Source organism: Uranotaenia lowii, chromosome 2, assembly GCF_029784155.1.
Source record: "Uranotaenia lowii strain MFRU-FL chromosome 2, ASM2978415v1, whole genome shotgun sequence".
NCBI lineage: Eukaryota > Metazoa > Arthropoda > Insecta > Diptera > Culicidae > Uranotaenia > Uranotaenia lowii.
Window position 1 is genome coordinate 427,227,338 of NC_073692.1, and position 27,772 is coordinate 427,255,109.

Genomic DNA, 27,772 nt, shown 5'->3' on the forward strand with positions numbered 1-27,772 from the left:
AAATGACAAGAATGACAAAAATGACAAAAATGACAAAAATGACAAAAATGACAAAAATGACAAAAATGACAAAAATGACAAAAATGACAAAAATGACAAAAATGACAAAAATGACAAAAATGACAAAAATGACAAAAATGACAAAAATGACAAAAATGACAAAAATGACAAAAATGACAAAAATGACAAAAATGACAAAAATGACAAAAATGACAAAAATGACAAAAATGACAAAAATGACAAAAATGACAAAAATGACAAAAATGACAAAAATGACAAAAATGACAAAAATGACAAAAATGACAAAAATGACAAAAATGACAAAAATGACAAAAATGACAAAAATGACAAAAATGACAAAAATGACAAAAATGACAAAAATGACAAAAATGACAAAAATGACAAAAATGACAAAAATGACAAAAATGACAAAAATGACAAAAATGACAAAAATGACAAAAATGACAAAAATGACAAAAATGACAAAAATGACAAAAATGACAAAAATGACAAAAATGACAAAAATGACAAAAATGACAAAAATGACAAAAATGACAAAAATGACAAAAATGACAAAAATGACAAAAATGACAAAAATGACAAAAATTACAAAAATGACAAAAATGACAAAAATGACAAAAATGACAAAAATGACAAAAATGACAAAAATGACAAAAATGACAAAAATGACAAAAATGACAAAAATGACAAAAATGACAAAAATGACAAAAATGACAAAAATGACAAAAATGACAAAAATGACAAAAATGACAAAAATGACAAAAATGACAAAAATGACAAAAATGACAAAAATGACAAAAATGACAAAAATGACAAAAATGACAAAAATGACAAAAATGACAAAAATGACAAAAATGACAAAAATGACAAAAATGACAAAAATGACAAAAATGACAAAAATGACAAAAATGACAAAAATGACAAAAATGACAAAAATGACAAAAATGACAAAAATGACAAAAATGACAAAAATGACAAAAATGACAAAAATGACAAAAATGACAAAAATGACAAAAATGACAAAAATGACAAAAATGACAAAAATGACAAAAATGACAAAAATGACAAAAATGACAAAAATGACAAAAATGACAAAAATGACAAAAATGACAAAAATGACAAAAATGACAAAAATGACAAAAATGACAAAAATGACAAAAACGACAAAAATGACAAAAATGACAAAAATGACAAAAATGAAAGAAATGACAAAAATGACAAAAATTACAAAAAATTACAAAAATGACAAAAATGACAAAAATGACAAAAATGACAAAAATGACAAAAATGACAAAAATGACAAAAATGACAAAAATGACAAAAATGACAAAAATGACAAAAATGACAAAAATGACAAAAATGACAAAAATGACAAAAATGACAAAAATGACAAAAATGACAAAAATGACAAAAATGACAAAAATGACAAAAATGACAAAAATGACAAAAATGACAAAAATGACAAAAATGACAAAAATGACAAAAATGACAAGAATGACAAAAATGACAAAAATGACAAAAATGACAAAAATGACAAAAATGACAAAAATGACAAAAATGACAAAAATGACAAAAATGACAAAAATGACAAAAATGACAAAAATGACAAAAATGACAAAAATGACAAAAATGACAAAAATGACAAAAATGACAAAAATGACAAAAATGACAAAAATGACAAAAATGACAAAAATGACAAAAATGACAAAAATGACAAAAATGACAAAAATGACAAAAATGACAAAAATGACAAAAATGACAAAAATGACAAAAATGACAAAAATGACAAAAATGACAAAAATGACAAAAATGACAAAAATGACAAAAATGACAAAAATGACAAAAATGACAAAAATGACAAAAATGACAAAAATGACAAAAATGACAAAAATGACAAAAATGACAAAAATGACAAAAATGACAAAAATGACAAAAATGACAAAAATGACAAAAATGACAAAAATGACAAAAATGACAAAAATGACAAAAATGACAAAAGTGACAAAAATGACAAAAATGACAAAAATGACAAAAATGACAAAAATGACAAAAATGACAAAAATGACAAAAATGACAAAAATGACAAAAATGACAAAAATGACAAAAATGACAAAAATGACAAAAATGACAAAAATGACAAAAATGACAAAAATGACAAAAATGACAAAAATGACAAAAATGACAAAAATGACAAAAATGACAAAAATGACAAAAATGACAAAAATGACAAAAATGACAAAAATGACAAAAATGACAAAAATGACAAAAATGACAAAAATGACAAAAATGACAAAAATGACAAAAATGACAAAAATGACAAAAATGACAAAAATGACAAAAATGACAAAAATGACAAAAATGACAAAAATGACAAAAATGACAAAAATGACAAAAATGACAAAAATGACAAAAATGACAAAAATGACAAAAATGACAAAAATGACAAAAATGACAAAAATGACAAAAATGACAAAAATGACAAAAATGACAAAAATGACAAAAATGACAAAAATGACAAAAATGACAAAAATGACAAAAATGACAAAAATGACAAAAATGACAAAAATGACAAAAATGACAAAAATGACAAAAATGACAAAAATGACAAAAATGACAAAAATGACAAAAATGACAAAAATGACAAAAATGACAAAAAATGACAAAAAATGACAAAAAATGACAAAAAATGACAAAAAATGACAAAAAATGACAAAAAATGACAAAAAATGACAAAAAATGACAAAAAATGACAAAAAATGACAAAAAATGACAAAAAATGACAAAAAATGACAAAAAATGACAAAAAATGACAAAAAATGACAAAAAATGACAAAAAATGACAAAAATGACAAAAATGACAAAAATGACAAAAATGACAAAAATGACAAAAATGACAAAAATGACAAAAATGACAAAAATGACAAAAATGACAAAAATAACAAAGTAAGACAAAAATGACACACAAATGACAAAATAAGACAAAAATGACAAAAATGACAAAAATGACAAAAAATCATTTTTAATGACAAGACTTCTTAACGATAGGAATGTGTTCACTTTTAATTTTAGTTTTAAATCTGTGAACTTGGATTTCTGATGCGGACTTGTGATATATATCATTGAAAAGCAAGTTTGATTGTTAAAAAATTAGTTTAGTTTCTTCTCGAACGATTTATAGCATAATTTTTATCATCAATTTTTAATTAGTTGATACACAATGTCATAAAAAGATTTTAATATAATTTGTGTCCTATTGGCCTTTTTTCTGCTGCTCTGACGACGTAAACTGTTCCGTTTGTGTGGTTATTCATTTAAAATATAGTTTTTTTTGCTTTATATACAGTATCACCTCAAAAATTTGTTACTTTGTTGCTTAGCTAACTGAACTGCCCCGCGGTTTTGCAATATAAATTCAATTCAACTACATATCTATAACATGCGAACGACTAGATGTATTCAGATACTTATTGGTAAAGCTTAAAAATGGTAGTTTGTTTTTAAACAAAATTCCTTGTTAAATGTTGTTGGCGTTATGCTTTTATAATAGAAATATACTTCCTTTACAACGATAGTTAAAATTAAATCGTATCTTTCCTACCAACAGAGCTATCACACATTTGTTAGTACAATTCTCGTTTAGCTGTCCTTTTTTTTCCTCAGGTTCTGTGTTACAACTGTTTGTGTTTCACATTTCATTAGTAGAATTAAAATGGGTTGATTTTTATTTGAATTTATTTATCATTTATGACTGTTATTCATTTGAAGTAGAAAATTGGGCTCGAATTTTCTCTTTCAGATGAAACCTTCGCAGCTTTTATGCTAATGTAAGGGGAATTCATAATTTAGGGAGAGCTTATAAAAGTTGATGTCAACATATTAGGTTCAACAAAAATGGGAGATGACTGGTATTTTAATTGTAATTTGTTTTTAATTGTTTTAAACAGCGAATAGTGCTGCTAAGTCGTATATAGTTTGGAGTTGATTTCCATGATATTCTTCACTCAAGCCAGATATAGTTGAGCTGTTGTCATGAGCGTAGAATGTTGAAAGCTTGGACAAATGATGAGATATAAGCTATATTATAGTACTGTTTCATTGGTGAAGGTTCTTGGACCGTTGACGAGGGAGTATCGCGACGAACAATCTTTGCTTTTGCCGCTCGGAATTTGCTTGCTCGATTTGACGAAAATTTCCTTAAACGTTTCCCGAAACTGTCGCGACATCCCGCAGTAGATTGCAAAATTTATCGGATAGCTAACGATGAGGAAAAAATTGGCAAACAGAATAAACATATTGGCGATGTAATAGTCGAGGAACTCGTAGATAAGCGATGAGATAATGTGTAAGGCCGTGATCACAGCGAGCGGAATTTCAACTATGAGGAAAACCGTAACGACGACTATCAACATTAAGGTGGTGCAATTGGAATCCCGGACCCGTTTGCATTCGCGCTTTTTGGCCGTGTCCTTGAAGAGACGTTCGCGCTTCCGCTGCGCCTGACGCATGGCCTTAAACAGGAGCACGTTGAGCGCCACTAAGCTGCCGCATGGAATCAGATGCACGAACAGTATCCGGAACGAGAAGTAAAACGTGTAGTACACATCCTCGCCGATGTACTCGTGCACCCAGCTCGACGTTTCCGTGTGACAGACCTCGGTCGGGTGGCCATTCCACTCGATCGTTACCAAACTGTAGGATCTGCAAAGAAAAATTGCGAATAATAATAAGAGTTCTCAGGAAAATTTGCAATTTCAGAGTTGTGCATGTTGAACATGAAAAACAGATTTGAGTGTTCGTGAAAACGACAACTCATTTTAACATAATTGAAATATTTTTCAAAAGGAACTGTAATTGCTACATCATATTAAAAACGGCGCTGTAAGAAAGCACTGGAATGTAAACTATGAATGATGAATAATTAGCATTTCAAGCTATGTTTAGCGCCTTTGGGTATGCAACACAGGGATTTTAGAATCAAACGTTAAACCACGCTAAACTTTCGATGTTCGTTATAAGAAAAAATAACATTACCTTCATTGATATTCAATTGAGCTGAAATTTACTCAGCTATTGCTCATATTCATGAATTCAACCCTAATCCACTCTTGAGTGTCGACACTATTGGAAGTTTGGCAGCTTGTAACTTTATTCGGGTGCATCCAAATAAGAAAATTTCTTTGGGGACCCTTAATGAATTCTTGAAATCTTGAAATCTTTAATTTTGCATCATTACTTTTTTTTATGGATGCACCCTGAAAGCCCATGAAAAAACTTCCTAATCGGAACTTGAGTGTCGATTTCACACACCTCGCTAAAACCTCTAAATCTCCTTGTTTCTCAACTGATTTATACAAAATTTATAATCTTTCCGGTATTCTAAGTCTAAGCAAAATATTAAAAAAATATGCTTCGGAAAAAAAAACTGTAGATAGACTTAGAATAACGGATAACTGAAGTGTTGTAACCGAATATTGTCTGGAAAACATATTTGAGTTACATTACGTGGTTTCCAGAAAAATAAATTTTGTAAAATCGGTTTGGAAACAAGAGAGGTAGGAATGTTGGTTTTAGTCAGGAGTGTTAAATTGACACTTCAGGGACTGTAACGGGTGAAAATTTCTTAGACAGTTAAAAGATTTCAAAGCTCATGCCTTTTCTAAACTATTTCAACAAGCCAAAGAGGAAAAAAACTATTCCAATAATATGCATCGGCAAAGGTCATGAATATTGATTATTCATCTGAATAGTTATGCAACAATTCGGTTTTTCAAGAAACAAAATTAAGGGATAACAATTTCATTGGTTTCAATAGAACATCCCAGCCTTCAATATTTGCCTAAGATGAAGGAAATGCGGGCGTGGTGGTATCGACAAGCTATTCTGCATCGATTCGGAAAAGCCCTTGCCCTGGCCCTAGTCCTTTTGTGTCGGTGCGGTCCGAAAAAAGCAAACCCCTAACTAATTGCGGTGCGTTCTAGCAAGCTATCCGGACCCGACCCAATAGGCTAATGAATGGGCAAAAGATCCGTATCTAACATCACCGTACCTACATGGGGGAGATGATGAGTCAAACTTTTGCGCGCTCAATGGTTATATGATGTGATGATAGTAGGTATACATTCAGATAGTTATTGTATGGATATAGGAGTTTAAAGAGTCAAGGATTCGATTAAACATGTTTTGTATTTGTATTTGTATTTGTATTTTACTTCATCTGACAGTATTGTCTACATGAATTTAGGAACTAGTTGTAACTCTACGTTATATAAAACAATATTCATTTATTAAAAAGTCGCAAGACGACTTAGCTGGCTACTTTTTCCAATTCTTGTTTTAAAAACATTAGTTGAAATACGGAATTCAAACAAGTTGTAGAAACTGTTGAACACCTTAAACATGGCACGCAGAGGTTCTTGTTGGCCGTAGTTGGTTCGCTGAAAATCGATTCGTAGGAATTCACTTCCTCTGAAGAGTCGGGGTCTAATGTTCATATGGACTTGCTGCAGCAACGCTGGACAATCGATGTCACCGTCGATCAGCTTCTTCACGAAGATGGCTCTTGCGATTATGCGTCTTTCGGATAGTGTCTCCATTCCAATCAGCAGGCAACGATGTTTGTAATCAGGAAGCGCATCAGGGTTATTCCAGGGTAGGAATCGCAGGGCATATTTGACGAACCTTGATTGAACTGCCTCAATACGTTTGGCCCAGTACGATGTGTAGGGACTCCAAACAACTGAAGCTGTTTCGAGTCCGGATCTCACCAAAGAATAGTACAGAGATCGTAGGCAGTATGGATCTCTAAATTCCTTAGAAATTCTAGTGATAAATCCGAGATTTCTATTAGCTTTGGCTATTATGCTAGAATAGTGCTGCTGAAACGTGATTTTTTCATCAAGAGTGACTCCAAGGTCCTTGAAAGAAAACACTCTTTCTAATGGTTCACCAGATATTCGATAACTCCATGTGATAGGATTAGGCTTTCGTGTGAATGAGATAATAGCACACTTCGGTATACTGATGGTAAGATGGTTCATTTCGCACCAGTTGGCAAATTTATCAATACAATTCTGTAGAATCAAACAGTCATCCTCAGTTCTGATCTTGTGAAAGAGTTTAAGATCATCTGCATAGCCTAGTCGGCATTCATCCGGTAACATTAAGAGCACGTCATTGAAGAAGATTGCGAATAGGAGAGGCCCTAGATTGCTGCCTTGTGGTACGCCTGAGCAATTACAAAAAGCGGAAGAAGTTTTGGATCCAAGTTTAACCGACATTTGTCTCTTTTTCAAATAAGATGCCAGCCACGAGACAAATGTGTCCGCAAAGCCGAGTCTACTAATTTTGGCTAGGAGAAAATTATGGCTAACGCAATCGATCTGTATAGACAGTATCAATTTGAAATCCCTTTTCAATAGACTTAAGGCAGAAAGAAGTAAATTGAGCTAAATTTGTACTTATCGATCGACCAGGGAAAAACCCATGTTGGTCGATGGAGATATACGACTTGACACTGTTCATTATCGTTTGAGATATCAAAATTTCAAATAATTTTGAACCAACACGGAGAGACGTTATGCCTCTGTAGTTTTGTACATTTTGCTTGTTACCTTTTTTGTGAACAGGAAACATGGTCGATTTTTTCCATATTGCTGGAAACGTGGCTGTGGTCAGTGAGCGATTGAAGATAAGCATCAATGGAGCGCAAAGATTATTGGCACAATTTTTGAACACAGAAGCGGGGATTCCATCAGGGCCTGGTGATGATGACGGTTTCAATTTCTTGATAGCGGAGTGAATTTCTTCGGCAGAATACTGCGGCAACGGGATATTTGTTGCATTTTCTGGAACATATGCTAGAGCTGCGTCGTCGTTTGTTTGCGTATCCGGAGTAAAAACACTGGAGAAATGTCTAGCGAAAAGTTCACACTGACCATCTAAAGTGTCGCATACTACGTCTCCCAAGTACATTCTATTTGGTAGCCCGCTTTCTTTTCTTTTTTCATTGACGAAAGACCAAAATAATTTTGGATTTTGCTTCAGGTTTGTTTGCATGCGGATCGAGTACCTGGCATAAAGTGTTCGGTTATATCTTTTGTATTCATTGCTAGCTTTTATGAATGCAGATTTTGTATGTGCATTTTTATTAACGCTGTAATACCTCAAAGCCGCGGCTCTTACGCGTTTCAGCATTCTTAAGTTCCGATTCGACCACGGGGGTTTGGGACGAGCTCGTCGGGGTGGTGCGGTAGATTCGATTAGCTGATTTATCTTGCTAATAAAGATGGACACTGCCTCGTCGATTGATGCGGTATTGTTAATAAATTGCCAGTCGATATTTTGTAATGCGGCATTGAGAGCTACAAAATCAATTCTTTTAAGGTTCAAAGACTGTTCAAGTGGAGGTTCACAATAAATAACTGTAGAATCTAATACGATGTCGGCGGTAATTACAGGGTGATGATTATCAATGGGGACCAGTGGCTCAAGAGCTGTCCCAACCAGACAGTTCTGAGAGACAGTGTCGTTTGCAAAAAGCAAGTCAAGCGTACGGTTATTCATATTTTTCGCGCAATTTAATTGCCTGAGATCGAAAATAGCCATTCTGTCGATCAAAATTGAACTAGCTGCAGAGAAAGACGATGAGCTGGGATCCGCATGAATTTGCCCGCTTGAATTCGCAATCCAATTCAAGTTGGGTTGGTTGAAATCTCCGAACAGCAGGCAGTAATCACGAGTATGCATCTTTTCGAAAACCTCAGCAACAGAGTCTAAATGCATTTCTATTGCTGATTCATTGGAAGCTAAGCTGGGGCTAACGTACGTCACGCCAATAAACACATTGCGAGATTCCGTCATAAATTTCACCCATAGTTGCTCTAGATCGAACTGTACGGATATGTGCTGTGAATTCAATCTTTTGGCCAACGCGATGAGAACTCCACCGCCTCGGCGCTTGCCTGTAGTGAGAGGGTCTCGATCTTTGCGGTAGACATCATAGCGATCTCCAAAAAGCTGCCTAGAGAAAATTTCATCGTTCAGCCAGGTCTCTGTGAGAACGATGATGTCATACTTGGTGTCGCGTGCTGACAGGAAAAAGTCGTCGATTTTGGTACGAAGGCCACGCACATTCTGGTAGTAAACCGATAAACGTGCGGGGTCATCCTGAGTTTCGGGAGCATTCGGTGGTACGCAAGAGATTTTCTGCAAAATCGGTTCATTTAATTGGAGTGTAGATGCTGTGAGCGCTTCGGCGGGACATATACTGTCAGGGCATTTACCTGGAGAACCAGGAGAATCAACTGGCTCGGAGAAAAACGCTTCGTGGTGTTCATCAGTGATGGTTAGGCTCGGGGACTCGGGTTGAGTGACTGGTAGACCAACAGAGGCTTTTGGCTCGGAGAGACTTCCTTCGATGGGATCATTGTTTATCTTCGTTGGCTGGGTGTTAGACGATCGTCGATCTACGGCGGAACGTTGGTTTGCTGGTGCGGCTTCTGAAGATGATTGCTATACAGCAACAGAGTAATCCGTGCGATGCTTTGTTGCTATCAGTTTACGCTGATAGATCGGGCAGTCATAACTCCAGGCAGAATGCGCAACGTCGTGGTGCTGATCTTTTGGTGTTTTCAGAGTTTTGTTTGCCATATCGCAGTTAGTGCATTTTTCGACAGTTGAAACACAATCTGTGACTTTGTGTTCTCCTGCACATCGTGGGCAGCATAACGGCTTGGTGCAATTTGCCGCTATATGACCGTATTCAGAACAGTCGTAGCAACGTTTGACATCAATATGCTCCGTAACAAAACATCGATTCCAGCCAATATTCACGCGCTTGCGCTTCAGCAGCAGCATGAAGGTTTGCGCATCGGGTTCTACGACAGCGTACATTTGATCGGGCAGTTTATTTTGTTTGGCAATTTTAACAACCTTCATATTGGCTGATTCATGTAGGTTGTTTTGCTTTTTCAAAAAACTAGTGAGTGAAGTTTCGTTTATATCTGGTGTGAAGCCAGAGATTCTAAGCCGGGGTTTTAAAGGAGCTTTTAATTCTGGCTCGTATTTAGCAGACAGTGTACTTTTAACGGTGCACAACAATTTTTGGGCAGACTCAGCTGACGCGCATCTTATGGCTAAGTCTCCACTGGGAAGTGAACGGGCACCTTGGACCTCAAGTTCGATCGGATCGAGTAAGCTTTGAATCTCAGTTTTTGTGATTTCTCCAGATTGTGTGACTTTAGGCTTAATGATGACCGTCTCAGCGATACGGGCTAAGCGTTTGGGTCTAGCGCGAGGTGTTTTTGTCACCGATGGTGTTTGGATTTGAGTCAGAGGTGTGTTGGGAGTAACGATCAATTGGTTTGATTTATGTGGTTGGGGCAGTCGTAGCTTTCCCGAGCGAAGCAGACCAGCTGTAGGAAGTGGCGTCTCGGAATTCGGTGTGAGCGATGCGGTGCTATTCTGGCTGTTTTTAGATGTGTTTGTTTTGTTCCGAACAACTTGAGAAAAAGTAGGTACAGAAGTGTTGGGGCGACCGAAGTGTTGCGATATGTCCGAAAAAAGTTCATTTTTCAGGCTGTCGATTTTAGCATGCAGTGTGTTGACAAGTTCAAGCGGCGAAATGCTCCCGCTGCTACAGTTGATGCAGACGTACCTCAATGAAGAGTTTTCCTTGAGTGCATTTAGACCGGAATCTGTTAGGCCGGAGCAGTGTGGATGCAATACATTTCCGCAGCCACCGATACAGCGAATTTTATCGCTGTCAGAAATTTTTTTGTTGCATCTAGAGCACGGTGTTGTGCTCATCATGCCGTGCGGTGTAATTATATTTGCAGATGTTTTGTTCTAGTACAACAAATATGCAAAACGGAATTCAGGTTGCATTATTTGTAATAATTCTCGAAATCACGATAGTAACAGGAGAACTGCACTGAGAAACAACGCAGCACTTTGTAAAGTACACAGCGATACCCGAAACTATATTTATTTCGTGATATTTAACGGGTAAAGGGTTATTTTAATCACCGTAAATAATCGAACGAGTACACACAATTTTATCTAGTCGTAAACCACTACTTGAAGTTTAATCTGGATTTTCGCTTTTTAGGGGATAGATTAGTGAGACTTATTGTTACATGGCTTGAATTTGATTGATTTGAATTTATTTTTTAACAATTGGTATATTGTACCTTTAAAAATTTTTAACTGTTAATGTTCCGGGTTGACGGGGGGAATCAAAACTCCGATTTCTTTAGCAGCTTTAAGCTAGAAATTTATTTTATAATTAGTTTAGGGAAAGTATTGAATTACAAATATTTAGCGTACATTATTCGGTGTGATTCTATACTTAAGATTCCGTCAACCGGAACTGGATTATTAGGACTGGCCAAATGCTGTAGACGGAATAGGGAAAGATGAGCATATCCGTTTTGGCATGCATCAAGGTTCGACAAACCTGGAATGCCCTAAAGGCAGTATTCTAAGCGGCACTGTCCACTAAACAAATGTGTAGCACTAGTTTTATAGGAAGGTCACTATTAGGTAGCAAATTTATAGTTTTTTATATCCGAATTTAGGTAGGAAAGTTAATTAATAATTAGCATGGAAAATTACAGTCTAGAGTCTGCTAACTATTCACCGGATATGTCTCTCATCCGTCGTTCGTTGAGATCTGTCAAACTGTAGGCCGCTGAACGCGCCGCCCCGTTATAGCGCGACGCTGGTGCTGGAACAGTGCGCCCAGTTGCCAACATCCCCTCCCCCGTAACACGGTCAGGATGATCCCGGGTTACCCTCTGCAGCCACGTCTAGCACTGCAAGTTTTGAGACCGATTGCCTTGTGAGCCCCTTTTGAGTTTGCACCATAGCTTTTCTTATACGCCCATCTTGCCCCGGAATGACTTCGTTAACCCTGCCGCGTACCCAACCGTTTCTTCGCGCCTCGTCTACGATGATTACCAGATCTCCTACTCGAACCGGTCGAGTTTCAGCGAGCCATTTCGTCCGACGTGTTAACTCCGGCATATATTCTCGAACCCATCGACGCCAAAACATGTCTGCCTGATGCTGAACCTGGTTCCAAGTATTTTTTAGCACCAGAACTTCGTCCAGTGGTTCTAAAGATGGTTGTTTCACACCGCTGGAACTTCCAAGAAGTAAGTGGTTGGGAGTGAGTGCTTCCTTCTCTTCTGCTTCTATGGGGAGATATGTGAGAGGTCTAGAATTGACGATGCTTTCAGCTTCAACTGCTAGTGTCCACAAGCCTTCGTCGTCCAGCTTACGATTTACCACTGCACTGCTTTCCATAGCCGTCTTTATGGAGCGCACCATTCTTTCCCAGGCACCACCCATGTGAGGCGTACCGGGTGGAATGAATATCCATTTAGTAGCCGTGTTAGTGAATGTTGAAGACAGTCCCTCTTGGATGTTTTGCACCTGTGTCTGTAGTACATTGTCAGCTCCTCGGAAATTGGTGCCATTATCCGAATAAAATTCCAGTGGGGAGCCACGACGGGCTATAAAACGACGAATTGCCATGATGCAGAACTCCGTACTCAGGCTGAAAACCACCTCAACGTGTACAGCGCGCAATGTTAGGCACGTGAAGAGTGCAATCCACCGTTTTGTCGAGCTTCTGCCTATTTTGACTGAAATTGGACCAAAAAGATCGAGCCCAACGTAGGTAAATGGCCGTGTGTATAAGCTAGTCTTACCGTTGGTAGGGGGGCCATCCTAGGGACTTGTGGTCTGGTTTTATACACTCTACAGTATTGGCAGCGTTTTATCACCTGCTTGACACGCGAGCGAGCTTGGGGAATATAGACAATCTGGCGAAGTTCGTTAACAACAGTCTCGAAGTTTGCGTGTTTGTATTTACGATGGTAGAAGTCGATCAGTAGTACTGTAACTTGATGGGTCTTGGGTAGTATCACGGGAAATTTCACGTTGTCTCCTACATTGACGGCCGCACCGATTCGTCCGTCGACTCGCATGATGCTGTGCTCGTCCATGTAAGGACAAAGCTTGTAGAGTTTACTTCTTTTCTCCATTGGAACTTGGTTCGAATTCGACTTTCGACGTTGATAAAAGAGCGTAGAAACTTCTTCTGGGAAGCCCGACCATTGAGCTGTCCGGAACAAGTAGTTTTCTGCTTTCTGCAATTCAGCTTGATTCAGGCGAACCCCTTTCAACCGAGATTGTAGTTCAGCTTGATTGAGGCGAACTCCTTTAAACCGAAATTGACGCTTCTCAAAGAGGTCGACGTATCGGAAAACGTAGGCCATCGTTCTCAACATTCGTTCCCATTTGGAATACCTGTCCGTATCAATCATTGACTCTGGGATAACTACAGCTTGATGAACAAAGCAATGTTTTTGCTCTTCCTCAGTGGGCAGAATGGATTTTGGCTGCGGCCAATCTTCTTCCCGTAATAATAAAAATTCTGGTCCCTGGAACCAGGAACTATTGGTATCTAGTTGACCACCTTGCCCCAGTTTCGTGGCCATATCTGCAACATTCTGCTTCGTAGGTACCCACCGCCAATCGGCGATGGTTGTCGTCGATAAGATCTCCGATACCCGACAAGCTACAAATTGCGAATAGCGTCGATGGTCTGAGCGAATCCACGCCAAAACAGTGCCTGAATCTGACCAGAATATGGTTCGTGTTATGTTCAGCTTGTGTCCTTCTTTGATAAATATCTCCAAGCGGGCTGCCAGAACTGCGGACTGCAGCTCTAGTCGAGGAATCGACCAGTGGCGCAAAGGTGCAACTTTTGTTTTAGCCGCAACGAGTGAACATCGGAAACCGCCGGTCTTGACTGGAATTCGAAAATAGGCTACGGCAGCATACGCGTTTTCGCTGGCGTCCGCAAAAATATGGAGTTCCAGTTGGCGATAAGATGTTTGGTCGGCGCCCGGGTAGTAGCATCTTGGAACTCGTATGTCAGCTACCTTTGGGAATTGCGAGATCCATTTAGTCCACTTTTCATTAGCTCGATCGTCAATCTCTTCATCCCACTGTGTGCCTGCACGCCAAATGTCTTGTAACAAAATCTTTCCTTGGATGACGAAGGCCGCCAACAGGCCGAGAGGGTCAAACACGCTCATCAAGCACCTAAGCACTTGCCGCTTCGAAGGGCGTCGCTCGCTCGCTATCAGCTCACAAAGCTCTGGTCGGAAGCTAGTTGAAAATGCCAAGAAATCCTCCTTTGGAAGCCAATGCATACCCAAAACTCGTTCGATGCCAGTGTTTTCAAGATTGAGGGACCTTGGATCGGCAGTTGTTGGTTCGCCCAAGCCTTCTAGGACCTTTTGGCTGTTGGATCGCCATCCTCGAATGTTGAACCCACCTTTAGCATGTACGGTCTTTACCTCCTTGGCGACTTCCTCGGTTTCTTTCTCTGTTCCAAAACTGCCGAGATAGTCGTCCATGTAATGGCAATCTAATATTTCTTCTACGGCCCGGGGATAGACTTTCACATAATCGAGTGCATTTTTCCGTTTAACAAATACTGCAGACGCAGGGGAGCATGTCGCTCCGAAAGTGGCAACTTGCATCACGAAAACTTCAGGATCTTTGTACGGATTTGTTCTCCACAGGAATCTCTGCGCGTTTTGGTCTTCTGGGCGGATGCGGATTTGATGAAACATTTCAGCAATATCTCCAGACACGGCCACTGAAAATTGTCGGAACCGAAATAGTACCCAAGGCAGCTTAGCAAGTTGATCCGGACCTTTCAGTAACATCGTATTCAAAGAGACTCCATTAACAGTTGCAGCAGCATCCCAAATCATGCGGACCTTTTCTGGTTTCTTTGGGTTCACTACTATTCCGAGCGAGAGATACCACACCTTTCGCAAATCACATTTCCGCAGCTCTTCTTCTGTAGCACGACGAGCGTACCCTTTCATCTGATACTCTTCAATCTGTTTGTTGACACTTTCAAGCATCTTCGGGTTCCGTTTGAGCTTACGTTCAAGGCATTCATTGCGTTTTAGTGCCATTGGACGACTGTCTGGGAATTCGAAGTGATCAAATCTCCAAAGCAGGCCGGTTTGGAATTTCTGCCCTTGCCGGACTGTTGTATCTTCAAGAATCTTCCTGGCTCGCTTGTCACTCTCTGATTCTAAAGCTATTCGGCCCGATACTCCTACATCTTCTAACGCAAAATAATCTCGCACAGTAGCGTGCAAGTTGTTATCACACGAACAACCATTGTTGTGGATATTCACCGACAGCTCCGATCGGCTTTCTGTAGCTCCACCGTAAATACACCATCCTAGTCGTGTTTTGGTTGCTATTGGTTCTTGGGGTCGACCTTCTTTCACGGAAAGCGGAACTGTCAAGCGCAAATTGTTAATACCGATGAGGACACGCGGAACTGCTTCCTGGTAACTGGTAATCGGAAGTCCCCTAAGATGAGCGAACGAACTTGAAAGCGCTTTAGAATCTACGGTTTGCTTTGGAAGCGATAACTCCTTCACTGTTCGGGTATCATTTAGTATGTATCTCGGATGACCAATCCCAGAAATGCTAAGTTCTACCACCTCAGAGTTCCACTCTGTGCGCGTCTGGTTGCCCGTCCATCTCAGACAGAGTGTTTGAGGTTCACCTTGCAGTCCAAGTTCGTGAATCAACGCCTCTTCTACAAGCGTCAACGAAGAACCGTCGTCTAGAAAGGCAAACGTTTCAATTTTACGATTTCCACTACCATGGACAATGATAGGTACGATCCGGAACAGGCATAATTGGGAAACACTACGGTGAATATGATTTTCACAAGTATCCATAGGCGGGCCACGGCCAGATGGATGCGATCGTTGATTCGTAAAAACTCTGGAAACAGGATTGGTCGCAGGGGGATGGACGGTATGGAGAAGTGGGTGATGTCGTATGTTGCAACCGTTTACGTTACAGTATCCACCAACACGACAGGGACGATGGCCATGAAAGTTGAGGCAATTTCGGCAAAGTCTCTCCCTTTGCACGATCTGCAAACGTTCATCAACACCGAAGGATTTGAACTCCTCACACTCGCTCAGACGATGGTTACTACCGCAAACGCTGCACTGACGTTCCCCCACTTCGACTCTAGGGCGGTACTCAGCGTGGGCGTGAAGTAATCCTCGTTTCGGTTTGTTACGGTCTTCAGCTCGGTTCGAAGTTCCAGAGTAAGGGGTTACTCGTCTGGCAGAATCAACGAGGGCGGACATAAATTCTCCGAACTGCTTCAAGTTTACTTCAGCACTCAGCTTTTTACAATAATCTGCCCACTGCATCTGATACGAAGTTGGCAAACGGTTAACTAGTTCCGCGAGTAAAGACGGATTTGAAAAGTAGGCTGTTTGATTGGCAGCTTCTAAGGTGTCGCAGAAGCTTTGAACGGCCATGCCGTAATCTATTAACGTTTCAAGCTTATCGGCTTTGGGGGCGGGAATAATTTTAATTTTGTCCGAAAGAACTTTTATCAATTGTTCAGGTCGACCATAATAGCTGCGGAGCGTGTCAATGATACGCGGCACAGAATTAGGGACAAGAATGCGACTGCGTACAGATTCAAGTGCATCGCCTTTGAGGCAACGCTGGAGGCGTAACAAATTTTCAGCTTGGTTGTATCCACATGCTAGTGTGGTAGTGGTATAAGTGCTGATAAAAACAGGCCAGTCAGCTGGGTTCCCAGTAAAGGTAGGGAGGTCTCGAGCCATGACCTGGTTCTATACTTAAGATTCCGTCAACCGGAACTGGATTATTAGGACTGGCCAAATGCTGTAGACGGAATAGGGAAAGATGAGCATATCCGTTTTGGCATGCATCAAGGTTCGACAAACCTGGAATGCCCTAAAGGCAGTATTCTAAGCGGCACTGTCCACTAAACAAATGTGTAGCACTAGTTTTATAGGAAGGTCACTATTAGGTAGCACATTTATAGTTTTTTATATCCGAATTTAGGTAGGAAAGTTAATTAATAATTAGCATGGAAAATTACAGTCTAGAGTCTGCTAACTATTCACCGGATATGTCTCTCATCCGTCGTTCGTTGAGATCTGTCAAACTGTAGGCCGCTGAACTGAAGTTGAACGCGCCGCCCCGTTATAGCGCGACGCTGGTGCTGGAACAGTGCGCCCAGTTGCCAACAGTTAAATATAACTTATAAACATCATAGATTTTGTCTCTAATGAGAATGTTCAATAAAGTTCAGTCCGGTCGATCAGTATTAATCACAATTCCTTTGGCGCTCTATGGAGCCACTTGCTTTGAGCAATTGTTAGCGACAATATTTGAGTTGATTTCGACGAATTTCAGTTCATAGACCTCAACCATTCATTTATTTTATTTTAGGGTAAAATACCTAGATTTCGATAATTTTTGCTTGTTTTGTCAGAAAAACCATGTCAATATATTAATTGACTCAAGTTTTTCATCTCAAATATGATTGGTTCTATGAATCAGACTTCTTTCTTCATTCTCTACCTTTTTTATTGATCGAAAGTTTAAAGAAAAAGTTTTTATTACCCTTTTACTAAAACCTTTCGATGATCTAGTTTTCGACATTCAATTTTAGTTTTCGACACAACAAGTTTTAGTTTTCGACAAGAACATTTTCACCTCCTTTGTTGGCACAGGGATATGAAATTTTGCATGTTGGAATGCTTGTCTACTTCACGGCGTTTTTTACACCATGGAAACAGTATGAACATACCAAGGAAGATGGGTGTCGAAAAATAAATTATTAGGTGAATTTTCAGCGCTAGTTTTCGACAGCTCAAAAAACAGTTGAAATTTCTTAAAATGTTAGCAAAAATATGAAATAAATTACAGAAAAGATTGATTTCAGAACCTTAACTATCCATTGATTCCTTTTATGTTGCTTTCAATCGAATAAAAGGGGATTTTTTTCATGATTCAAAATCACTCTTATTTGGTCGATAGCATTGAATTTCATAGGTGATTTAGAATGTTACTTTGAAATTATTGATTTACTACTATTAAAAAAATTATTTATAAGAATTTTTTTATTCAACGTATACTAAACTGGGAGAACAAAAATAGAAAAATATGAACATAGATAGCTTGAGCCACCAAATAGAAAGATAAGCCTTTCATTAAAAATTTGTCGAAAACTAGCTCCTGTCGAAATCTAGAGTATCTACCCTAATTGTTATAGCTTCTAGATTTAAGATTAAAATTTAAGGATAAATTTTTAAAAATGGTACAAATAGTAGGTATGACCTTTTTTTTTTTTAAATTCACCAAGGTCGCCGGTGCAGAGCCGTATGAAGGTAACAAGGTTGCCGGGATATGCATGGCAACCAAACCGCTGCCATAGCAACACTCAAACAAGGTTTGTACGTGTTGAAGCAACCGAACAAAGTTATCCCCCTGGCTAGCGAGGACCATCCAAAGGATTGCAAACGTGAAAGCAACGAGAAGCTAGGTCGCCGGAACCGGAATGCAATCGCCCAAAGCGGGAGGCAAAATTTGGTTGAAGCGCCCACCGCAGTCGTTTAGGAGCAGCAGATTTAGATCGTTTCGATACTGCCAAAGAAAAGAACCCGGAGAAACCGAAAATCAAGATGAAGAATCGTTAGGATTCATTAGTTAGGATTCATTAGGAATATCGAATTACCGAATTTTCCAGGAGAAAAAGCGCTGCCTGGAGGAGGAGGAGCATCGAGGAGCTGGAGCAGCTGCATCGTTCCCAAGAAACACGAAAGTTCTATCAGAAACTCAACGCATCCCGCAAAAGATTCGTGCCACAAGCCGAAATGTGCCGGGATAAGGACGGGGGCATCCTGAAGGACAATCGTGAGGTGATCAAAAGGTGGAAGCAGCACTTCGATGAACACCTGAACGGCGCACATGCAGGAGATCAAGACGGTGGGGGAAGGTACATCGCCGGCGTAGCCAACGACGAAGACGAGCCACTCCCAACGATGAGTGAAGTTAAGGAAGCCATTCGCCAGCTGAATAGAAACAAGTCGGCTGGGAAGGATGGCATCGCAGCTGAACTCATCAAAATGGGCCCGAACAAGTTGGCCGATTGCCTACACCGGTTGATAGTCTGGATCTGGGACATAGAACAGCTACCGAAGGAGTGGAAGGAGGGGGTAATTTGCCCCATATAGAAGAAGGGCGACTTATTGGACTGTGAGAACTACCGAGCGAGCACTGTCCTCAATGCCGCCTTCAAAGTGTTGTCCCAAATCCTACTCCGCCGCCTAACGCCACAAGCAAACAGTTTCGTGGAAAGTCATCAGGCCGGCTTTATGGAGGGACGGTCTACGACGGACCAGATATTCACATTACGGCAAATCCTCCAAAAATGCCGGGAACAACAAGTCCCTACGCACCATCTATTCATCGACTTCAAAGCCGCATACGACGCGATCGGCCGTAACGAGCTATGGAAAATCATGGACGAGAACGGCTTTTCCGGGAAGCTGATCAGACTGATCAAGGCGACGATGGATGGAACGCAGTGCTGTGTGCGGATTTTGGGTGAATTGTCGAGTTCATTCGAATCGCGCAGGGGGCTTCGACAAGTTGATGATCTATCCTGCATAATGTTCAACGTTGCGCAAGAAGGTGTTATTCGACGAGCGGTGGGTGAAATGCGGGGCACGATTTTCAACAAATCCAGTCAACTTATCTGCTTTGCGATGACATTGATATAGTCGGCAGATCATCTGCGGCGGTGGAGGAGATCTACCGCAAACTGGAACGTGAAGCAGGAAGGATTGGGTTGATGATTAATACGTCCAAGACGAAGTACATGCTGGCCTGCGGATCCGAGACCGACCGAACCTGCTTGTCCAATAATAACGAGGTCACGATCGACGGCGACGAGCTGGAGATAGTCGAAGACTTTGTCTATCTCGGCTCACTGGTGACCGCAGACAATGACATCAGCCTCGAGATCCGGCGGCGAATTATCAGCGGAAGTCGTGCCTACTATGGACTCCACAAGCAACTGCGGTCGAGAAGACTTAGCCCTCGCACGAAGTGCAACCTGTATATGACGCTCATTAGACCGGTTGTTCTCTACGGGCACGAGGCATGGATATTGCTCGAGGAGGACCTGCGTACACTCGGAGTATTCGAGCGACGAGTGTTAAGAACCATCTTTGGCGGCGTACAGGAGGACGGAGTGTGGAGGCGAAGGATGAACCACGAGCTCGCGCGACTCTACGGTGAACCCAATATCCAGAAGGTGGTGAAAGCTGGCCGGATACGCTGGGCAGGACATGTTGCGAGAATGCCGGACGACTGTCCTGCAAAACAGGTGTTCGCTACGAATCCGGTAGGAACAAGAAACAACAAGGCCCGAGAAATTGGAGAACGGTTGCCATGGACCGAGTGAATTTCGTTCGTCAAGTTATGTCGTGAGACGGAAAATAACTAATAATGGAATCTCCAGAGCGCATTTTCAATCACTCTCAAAACGGCCCATTAATTTAAAAAAAAAAGAGGAAGGCCAACGGCTTCTTTGTACCGTTAACAGCATGATTGAACCGATAAAGCTTCCTTGCATTCGCGCCGTACATTTATGCTCTGCTCCATTCAGTAACTGAGTTCATTTTATGCTGCTTGCTCTAAGTTGGGTACTCCCCCACAAACAATATACACACTTACAGGAGCACTCAGGAAAGGCAATTTTTCAAGACGATAAACTCGAATAACTAATTGGACAAAATCAATTTAATGACAGTCTATTTTCGAAGCTGGCTGCCTTCGGGTTGTTGTTGGAGCAGATGTAGGGGAGAAGATTGTTTGCAAATTCTAAATTTTACCAGCTATAGCAACAAAAGTAGTAGGAAGCTATCTACTCTGGAGCTGAAGATTTTAGCTCGAGCAATTGCTTTCAAATTGAAAGCTCATAAATAAGAAAGAGATTTTTAGCTTAACTACGGGGGAAGCTTGAGCTCGATATCATCCTTACGATGATTGGAAGTGGATCATCTTGTTTTTTTTTTCTTTAAACTTATTTAGCTTCGTTGATTTTTTTGGAAATTGTTTTCCCTGAAAGAAAAATTTAACCAAACAAAGTTGGTTTCCATATCCAGAATAATCGTTCTTGAATAAGAATGTCAACCAACACAATGTCAAATAGAAAGCCAAAAGCTTTTGCCTCCATAGGAAATATCCGGCAATTGTGCATTATTGGATTGTCAACTCGGCTCGGTAAACAATCTAATTTTCCATAATTTTCACAGCTCTTGAAAACAACGAATGCCGGCGTCAGTCAGGCGGATTTTCGATAATCGTTTGTTTGTTTGCTTTAGAAAATGGTTCATTTAGTACCGTTTAGGGTACAGCAATTGAAGAATGGTGTGTGTCTGATTTTATATCACATTAGAATATAACGTTCTGGTGAAAAGAGTCTTTTGGAAAAAGGAATTATTATCTATGTATTATATTAGTTTAAAAATGAAAAAAAAAACATGATAATAATTCGAAAAAAAATTGCTCATTTTTTAAATCTTGATTATATTTTGAAGCGTATCATTCTCGATCTAACCTGAACTTTGTTGCAAAATTCCAGACCAACGAAGATGTTCAATGTTGTAGCTGAGTTTTGGATTATGTGTTTGGGTTACGATTTGTAAGAAATTTGTGGTACTTAACAATAACCTTGTTACGTTCGAGTTTTATAACAATATTTTTATTTGATATGATATCAGCGATATTGGCAACTTTGTATAAAAACCCATCCCCACGCAGAGAAAATAAGCGTGATAAAGATTCACCCATTCAAACGCAAAAATAATAAGCGTGTATTAAAAAATACTCTGAGCGAAGTAAAATCAGCTAACCGTGAAAGAAGCTGTCACTGCAATTTCCGGGAGACGGAAAATTTTAACAGTTCGGGTCGGTCGCAAAAGTTTTATCGCGCCGTTTTCACGACACGAAGCGGAAGAAAACGCTGGACATTAACGGCAAATTGAAAGGACAAACGCCGATCTCAGGACGATCATTCGTCAAGTGCACCCATGCGGAACATCGCTCAGCCGGGGCGAGAAGAAACTCCACCAAAGGTCGCGCAAAGCGGCCTTTTTTATTTACCGCCTGTGCCAAACCGGAGGAAATTGTTGTTCGTGCCTTTTCGCACACTGTGCGTACGCCAGTAGAAGCCCCAGGTTCCGCTTCTTTCCCCTGGTGGCTTGTCAAAGCGACACTAAGCTGGTGTGAAGCAGCGCGAGGAGAAATGTCGTCGGCAAACGAATCCGGAACAACTGGTTGGCCTGGCTTTCGACCACCTTCAGCTGCTTGGGAATTGCTGAACCAGCAGCAGAACAACAAGAGCACCAGCAGCGGAACAACAACACCTTCAGCAGCAGAAAACAACAACATCGGGCCACATATCATCATCGGCAGCTTCGACTGCACCTTTCGGCTGTACCTGCAGTGGTGCAATCAACTGTGGCATTTGGCCACTCAGCATCATAGGCAGCCTCGACTGCACTTTTCGGCTGGACCTGCGATCGTGGAATCGACTGTGGCATTTGGCCATTCACTACCGTCGGCAGTCTCGACTGCACTTTTCGGCTGCATCTGCGGTCGCCGAATCAACGGTGGCCTTGGGCCATCCACTATCACCGGCAGTTGCGACTGCACTTTCCGATTGCATCGGTGGTCGCCGAATCAACTGTGGCATTTGGCCACGTATCATCATCGGCAGTTTCGACTGCAATCTTCGACTGCACCTGCCATCATCGAGTCAACTGTGGCATTGGGCCATTTATCATCAACGGCACTGCTCGACTGCATCTGTGGTCGGCGTACTAGCGGAGGCATCGGCAAAATAATTTGGGGCATGATGCCGGAGGCGGCGAGAGGAGGTTTGCCCACACCAAGGCGGAGAATGAAAAGCTTCGTGGCCACTCAATGCGCTGCAGCGCCTTCACGGAGGATGCCGTAAGTTCAATAGAATCTGAATGAAAATGCTATGGGGAAAATGTGGGTGAAAAATGTTGCAAAAATTATAAACTAAACTTAAATTTAAAGTTTTCGAGCGTTATTCACTTCGTGGCTCCGTCTACGGCAAAGCCTTTATAATAACCTGTTTGAAGAATTTGAAAAGTTTTTTTCATCAAAATTGCTTTCTATGGAGCCACTGTTATGGAGATGGATTTTTATTGACTCATAATTCAATGAAAAGTAGTCATGCAATACCTCGCTATGCGCCATACAGTGATGTCAGTTTAATTTATTGTTTATCAATGCGAAAATACATTCTCCTGTTGAACAGTTAATAAAATACGAAGTCACGGTCTCAGACAAAGTTGCTCAGCGGAAAATTTCCTTTAGGAATTTAATAAATTGGCACAGAAACCATCAGCTGGCTCGGTTCCACAGAAGAAAGGAAAAAGATGTTGATTTTTCAGTATTAAATATTCAATTTTCTCATACAAACCTAAAAGTTCAAATTTACTCATGTAAACGTTATTTAAAAATTCTGCAAAAATCATGGATGAGTTTTGACGAAGCTTTTTAGACCCCAGGGTTTGAGAATTTCAAAAATGACCCCAAATCGACTCAGTCTAATGAAAGATAGAAATGGTCAATGAAAGGCTTTTTTGCTCGAATTCAAACAAGTGTGGTAGGAATTGGAAAAAATATCAACCATTAAATTTTATGTACTTTCATGTGTAGCCTCCACGTACTGCAATATCCGGGAAAACAAAAGCTAAACCGGAAGCTCGAGCTGCCTAATTGAAGCTCTTGCTGGTTATCGGAAACTACAACACAACCGAAATTAAGGCTGATTGGTTTGGAAATGTTTCCGAATGGATTGTAAAATTCCACAAACGATAACAAACGAAAATACCGATTCCGGTGGTCTTCAGCGATATACATAGATAGGTAGGTACCCAAAATTTAATTATTTTACCGCAGCTGGGTGTTTGCTTTTCGATGTTTCTTGTACGAAATATGTGAAGGTATGCGCGTGGAGAAAATATAAATAAAAACGTTGGTTTTCGACAACCAAAAATTCTGTGTTTGCGCGAATGGAGATAATGCAGAAAAATTTGAGAAACGCAAATATTAATTGCTTCGCACGTGGGATTTCCATTTGAGGCTGCCGAACGATTAATTAAATGAATCAATACCAATGATATCCTTTCCGGAAAAAGCTGAAGCCACAGATAATTCAAACTCATTATCTAGTTCCCGAGATGATCCAGAAACACAGTTTAAATTGAAGAAATTTCGTCACAGCTTATCGCTAAACAGACTTCTACGTTGACTCAGCGCATTAAAATAAAGAAAATATTATTTTCCCAGATAATGAATAATTAATGAGTTTTTGTAACCGTAGCTTTCACAAACGGGCATTTCTTGAATTCCATCTTTCCCGGGCTCGTCAAAAAAGAATGCCAAGGAACGAACCGCACCATAAATTCAGCACAATTTTCACCAAATAGAGATGCGGTGGTAAGGCGTACCTAATATAAAAAAATACAGTCAACTACGCGGCAAAAGGATGTTTGTGAAATAAATTCGAGGCTTTATTTGCACCGAGCGTGGGTTAAACTATGTGCGATGGATCTGCTTAACTACGCAAACACCCACACCGGGGGCGTACAGAAACTAGCATACAATCTCACACACAAACATGCACCCACCCTCACAATCTCTGGCGACACATCTGGAAAAAGGTTGAGTGAGAATGCAGAAGAAAGGAAGCTGCTATACATGTGGTCGGTCTAGGTCGGTTGGTATGTGCAACGGGAATTTCCTCCGCTATTCTGCCCGGCCATCTTCCCCGTTTTTACGCGCGGGGGGAGTCCAAATTGTTGAAACACGACTCCCGACTGCGCCTCTAGCAGTTTCATTTCCGCGAAACGAGTGACTCCGAAAGACCAGGCAGGGGGGTTGGGGGAAGGTTGTTGAGCGAGAAAAAAGCACAATTTTACAGAGATTGCAGAATGTTGTCGACGGCGATGTTGGGTATTCCGCTGCTAGTGCCCATCGGTTCTCGTGCCATTCCCAGGTCCCCAATCCCATTCTAAATGCAGGAGAATACAATACAATGAACGGTGAAGATTCCCCCATTCAAGAAACAAAATCAAAAAATCTACCTGAAGCATGAGAATCGGCGATCTTGGAGCAGTAAACGAACATCTTTTGTTTCATCCCTTTCAAGGGAACAATAAAGCTATGATGGGTTTACCTAGCCTGATTAGAAAACCGAAAGTTTTTCTAGTTATTGAAAAAATATTCAACAAAAAAGTTAAACATTACCAAAAGAAAAAAAAAACTGATTTACCTAGCATGGTTGTTTGAAATTCCATAAAACCAACAGTGTTTACTAGAAAATTTAAGGGTAGGTACTTTTGAAAATGCTTGTAACGGACCGTAGCTACGCGTAGTAGACAATGTGGTAATATTCGTAGATCTCCAATACATAATTTGTTCATGTATCAAGTTAGACTCAGTGGGAGTTGATCCCTGGGTGAATGAACTGGAAAACGCCGGTAAAATGGAAAATTCCACCCGGAGGACCACAGAATAGCTTATCGTTATTCTGACAGTCGTCATGAGTTGATAATGGTGACTTTCCTAACTGGTGGTGAAAATGGAGTTTTCTTGGGATGTGAAGAAGAAAAACTGGGCCCTTTAGCCATTTAGCCGACCCTGGACCGATTCCAGTCCAACCCCAAACTGTGGAAGTTATCCGGCGGTGGCTTAGTGCGCGAGTGGAAGGAAGATTCTATCGGTAAGTTGACCATTTTAGTTACCCAGGGTGTTCAAAGCTTTGAGCATAGTGTTTGCACATTTTATGCAGCGGAGTTCTACGGATTATACCACAGAGTCTAAGTTCGTGTTACGGCGCTACTTTCCTCATATCGCCAACCCCATTTTGTAGGGTGGAAGTCCACCCCTGGGAAGAAAGTTCGGGTTTAAAGCGACTTCAGCACATCAACTCCTTGAGTTGTTGGCGCTTAGGTGCTTGAAGTTTATTTGCGCAAATTTTGCTCAAAAATTTATTTTCTTATTTCGCAATGTGGGTGTGTTAACGAATTAATAAGGGATTATTGTTTGCTGAAGGTTTTTTTGCCGTCTTTTTTCAGCTTTAGACTCTGGAAAGAATCGAGACGGTACATGCTTACAGGCAGGAGCAAAGGTGAATCACATACACCCTACAGTAAGGTGGCAATGTTTGTATGAGAAAAATTTGATAATCGAATTTCGAAACCGCCCATACACATTTTATAGATAGGCCCAAAAACCTGACCTGTTCAAAATTTTAGCTGAACCGGACTCGATTTAAGGGCGTCTCAAAGCGCTCAAAGTTTCATTTTTTTTACCCTCAAAAATCACTAACTTGACTTGAAAAAGCATAAAAAGTCAAAATCTGGTAGTATCTCGAAACGAACATTTTGTCAAAAATCGAATTTCAGATTTTAAAAATTACGTGAAGGAATCGAAAAGTAAATGGGAAAATCGAAATTTTAATTTTAGTGAAAATGACTTAAAAGAAATGCAAAATGAAGGTATATAATCGGTTTGCGAAAATCGACATGACCCATTTGGCTGCCACCCTACCTTACCAGTTATCTCCAGCCAAACGTTTGCGATCTACGTTATGATATTTTTTGCAGGAGTGCACATAACAAACTGAAAATGCTAATTATTTGGCGAGTTTAGTGCTTATTTTAAATTCTCCGAACTCGTTCCGGTCTCGTCGCAACATTCGGATTCAGTCGAAGTAATATAAAGGTGTACAAGAGGAAGTTTCTGACTGAAAAAAAAAATTGAATTAAAAAAGATCAAATCTATTTTATTAGTGCAAAAAGCAAAAATGCCACTCCTGCAGTTTTCAACTATTGTATTTCCAGTTCAGATTTGTTTATTTTTAAAAAGATTCAGTGGTGATTTTTTCAAGATTTGAACATAACCTGATGGGATGTTTTCAAAACCATCTTCGTCACGTTAAACACGCATTTCCTAGGTAAAGATAAATGTATTGCATAAATTCAGGTTTTTTTTTAAATAAATTCATATGTGGAATTTCAAACTACACAGCAAGAAAAATTGGTGTAATTTTAGATTGAAAACGATGCACGAAAACGGAATATCATTTATGATCTAAAATTACACCATGAGGTGAGTAAATTTAGACCAAAAACGATGCACGAAAAGGGAACAGCTTAGTGTCGTGTAAAAATACAAAGCGAAGTAAAATTTTAGATATTCCTCGGGATATTTGCAGTTTTTATAAAATTTCAAGATATTATTAGTCTTTTGAGAAAAAAACTACACTAGTTTACTATTTTTTAACATTTATTTAAAACAAAAACATAAATAATAAAGAAAAACAAAGTACACCCACTATCACGAGCACTGCTAGATTAGGTCAGGACGGATTTTTGTAAGCAAAGTCTGCCATTCATGAGTAATTTTCAATGGATTCTGATTTTTTGTTTTGAAATGGCCATAACTTGGTTCATGAAATGCTTAGCTGCTTGTCACGTTAGCAAAAAATGAAGCCTGAAAATAGTCAAATCCAAAAGTCAAATACCAATTTCATTTCAAGCTTACTTGAATTTTATGGATGATTTAATGTGCAGAAAATTCTTCTTCCATACAAAATTTTAACGCGTCGCGCTTACTCAGGAATCAACCAAATCATTTCAAATTTTACATTGATGCTTGGTGACCCAAAAGGCATCGAAAAACACATGGGAGCATTTTTTGACGCTTTTTTTCTCTCAATGTCCCGCTTTTTTTGAAAACCATCAGG

At 39.9% G+C, this 27,772-nt stretch overlaps 1 protein-coding gene across 2 annotated transcripts in view; it reads right to left on the reverse strand.

Annotated features, from left to right (window-relative positions):
- Window positions 1-3,152: 3,152 nt before the first annotated feature.
- Window positions 3,153-27,772, reverse strand: part of LOC129745994 (sex peptide receptor) — a 143,896-nt gene continuing 119,276 nt past the window's right edge. For both annotated transcript variants that reach the window (XM_055739409.1, XM_055739408.1), the window contains exon 6: window positions 3,153-4,719. In XM_055739409.1, the coding sequence (XP_055595384.1) occupies window positions 4,101-4,719 (619 nt within the window). In that variant the 3' untranslated portion in view covers window positions 3,153-4,100. The remainder of the gene's footprint in view (window positions 4,720-27,772) is intronic.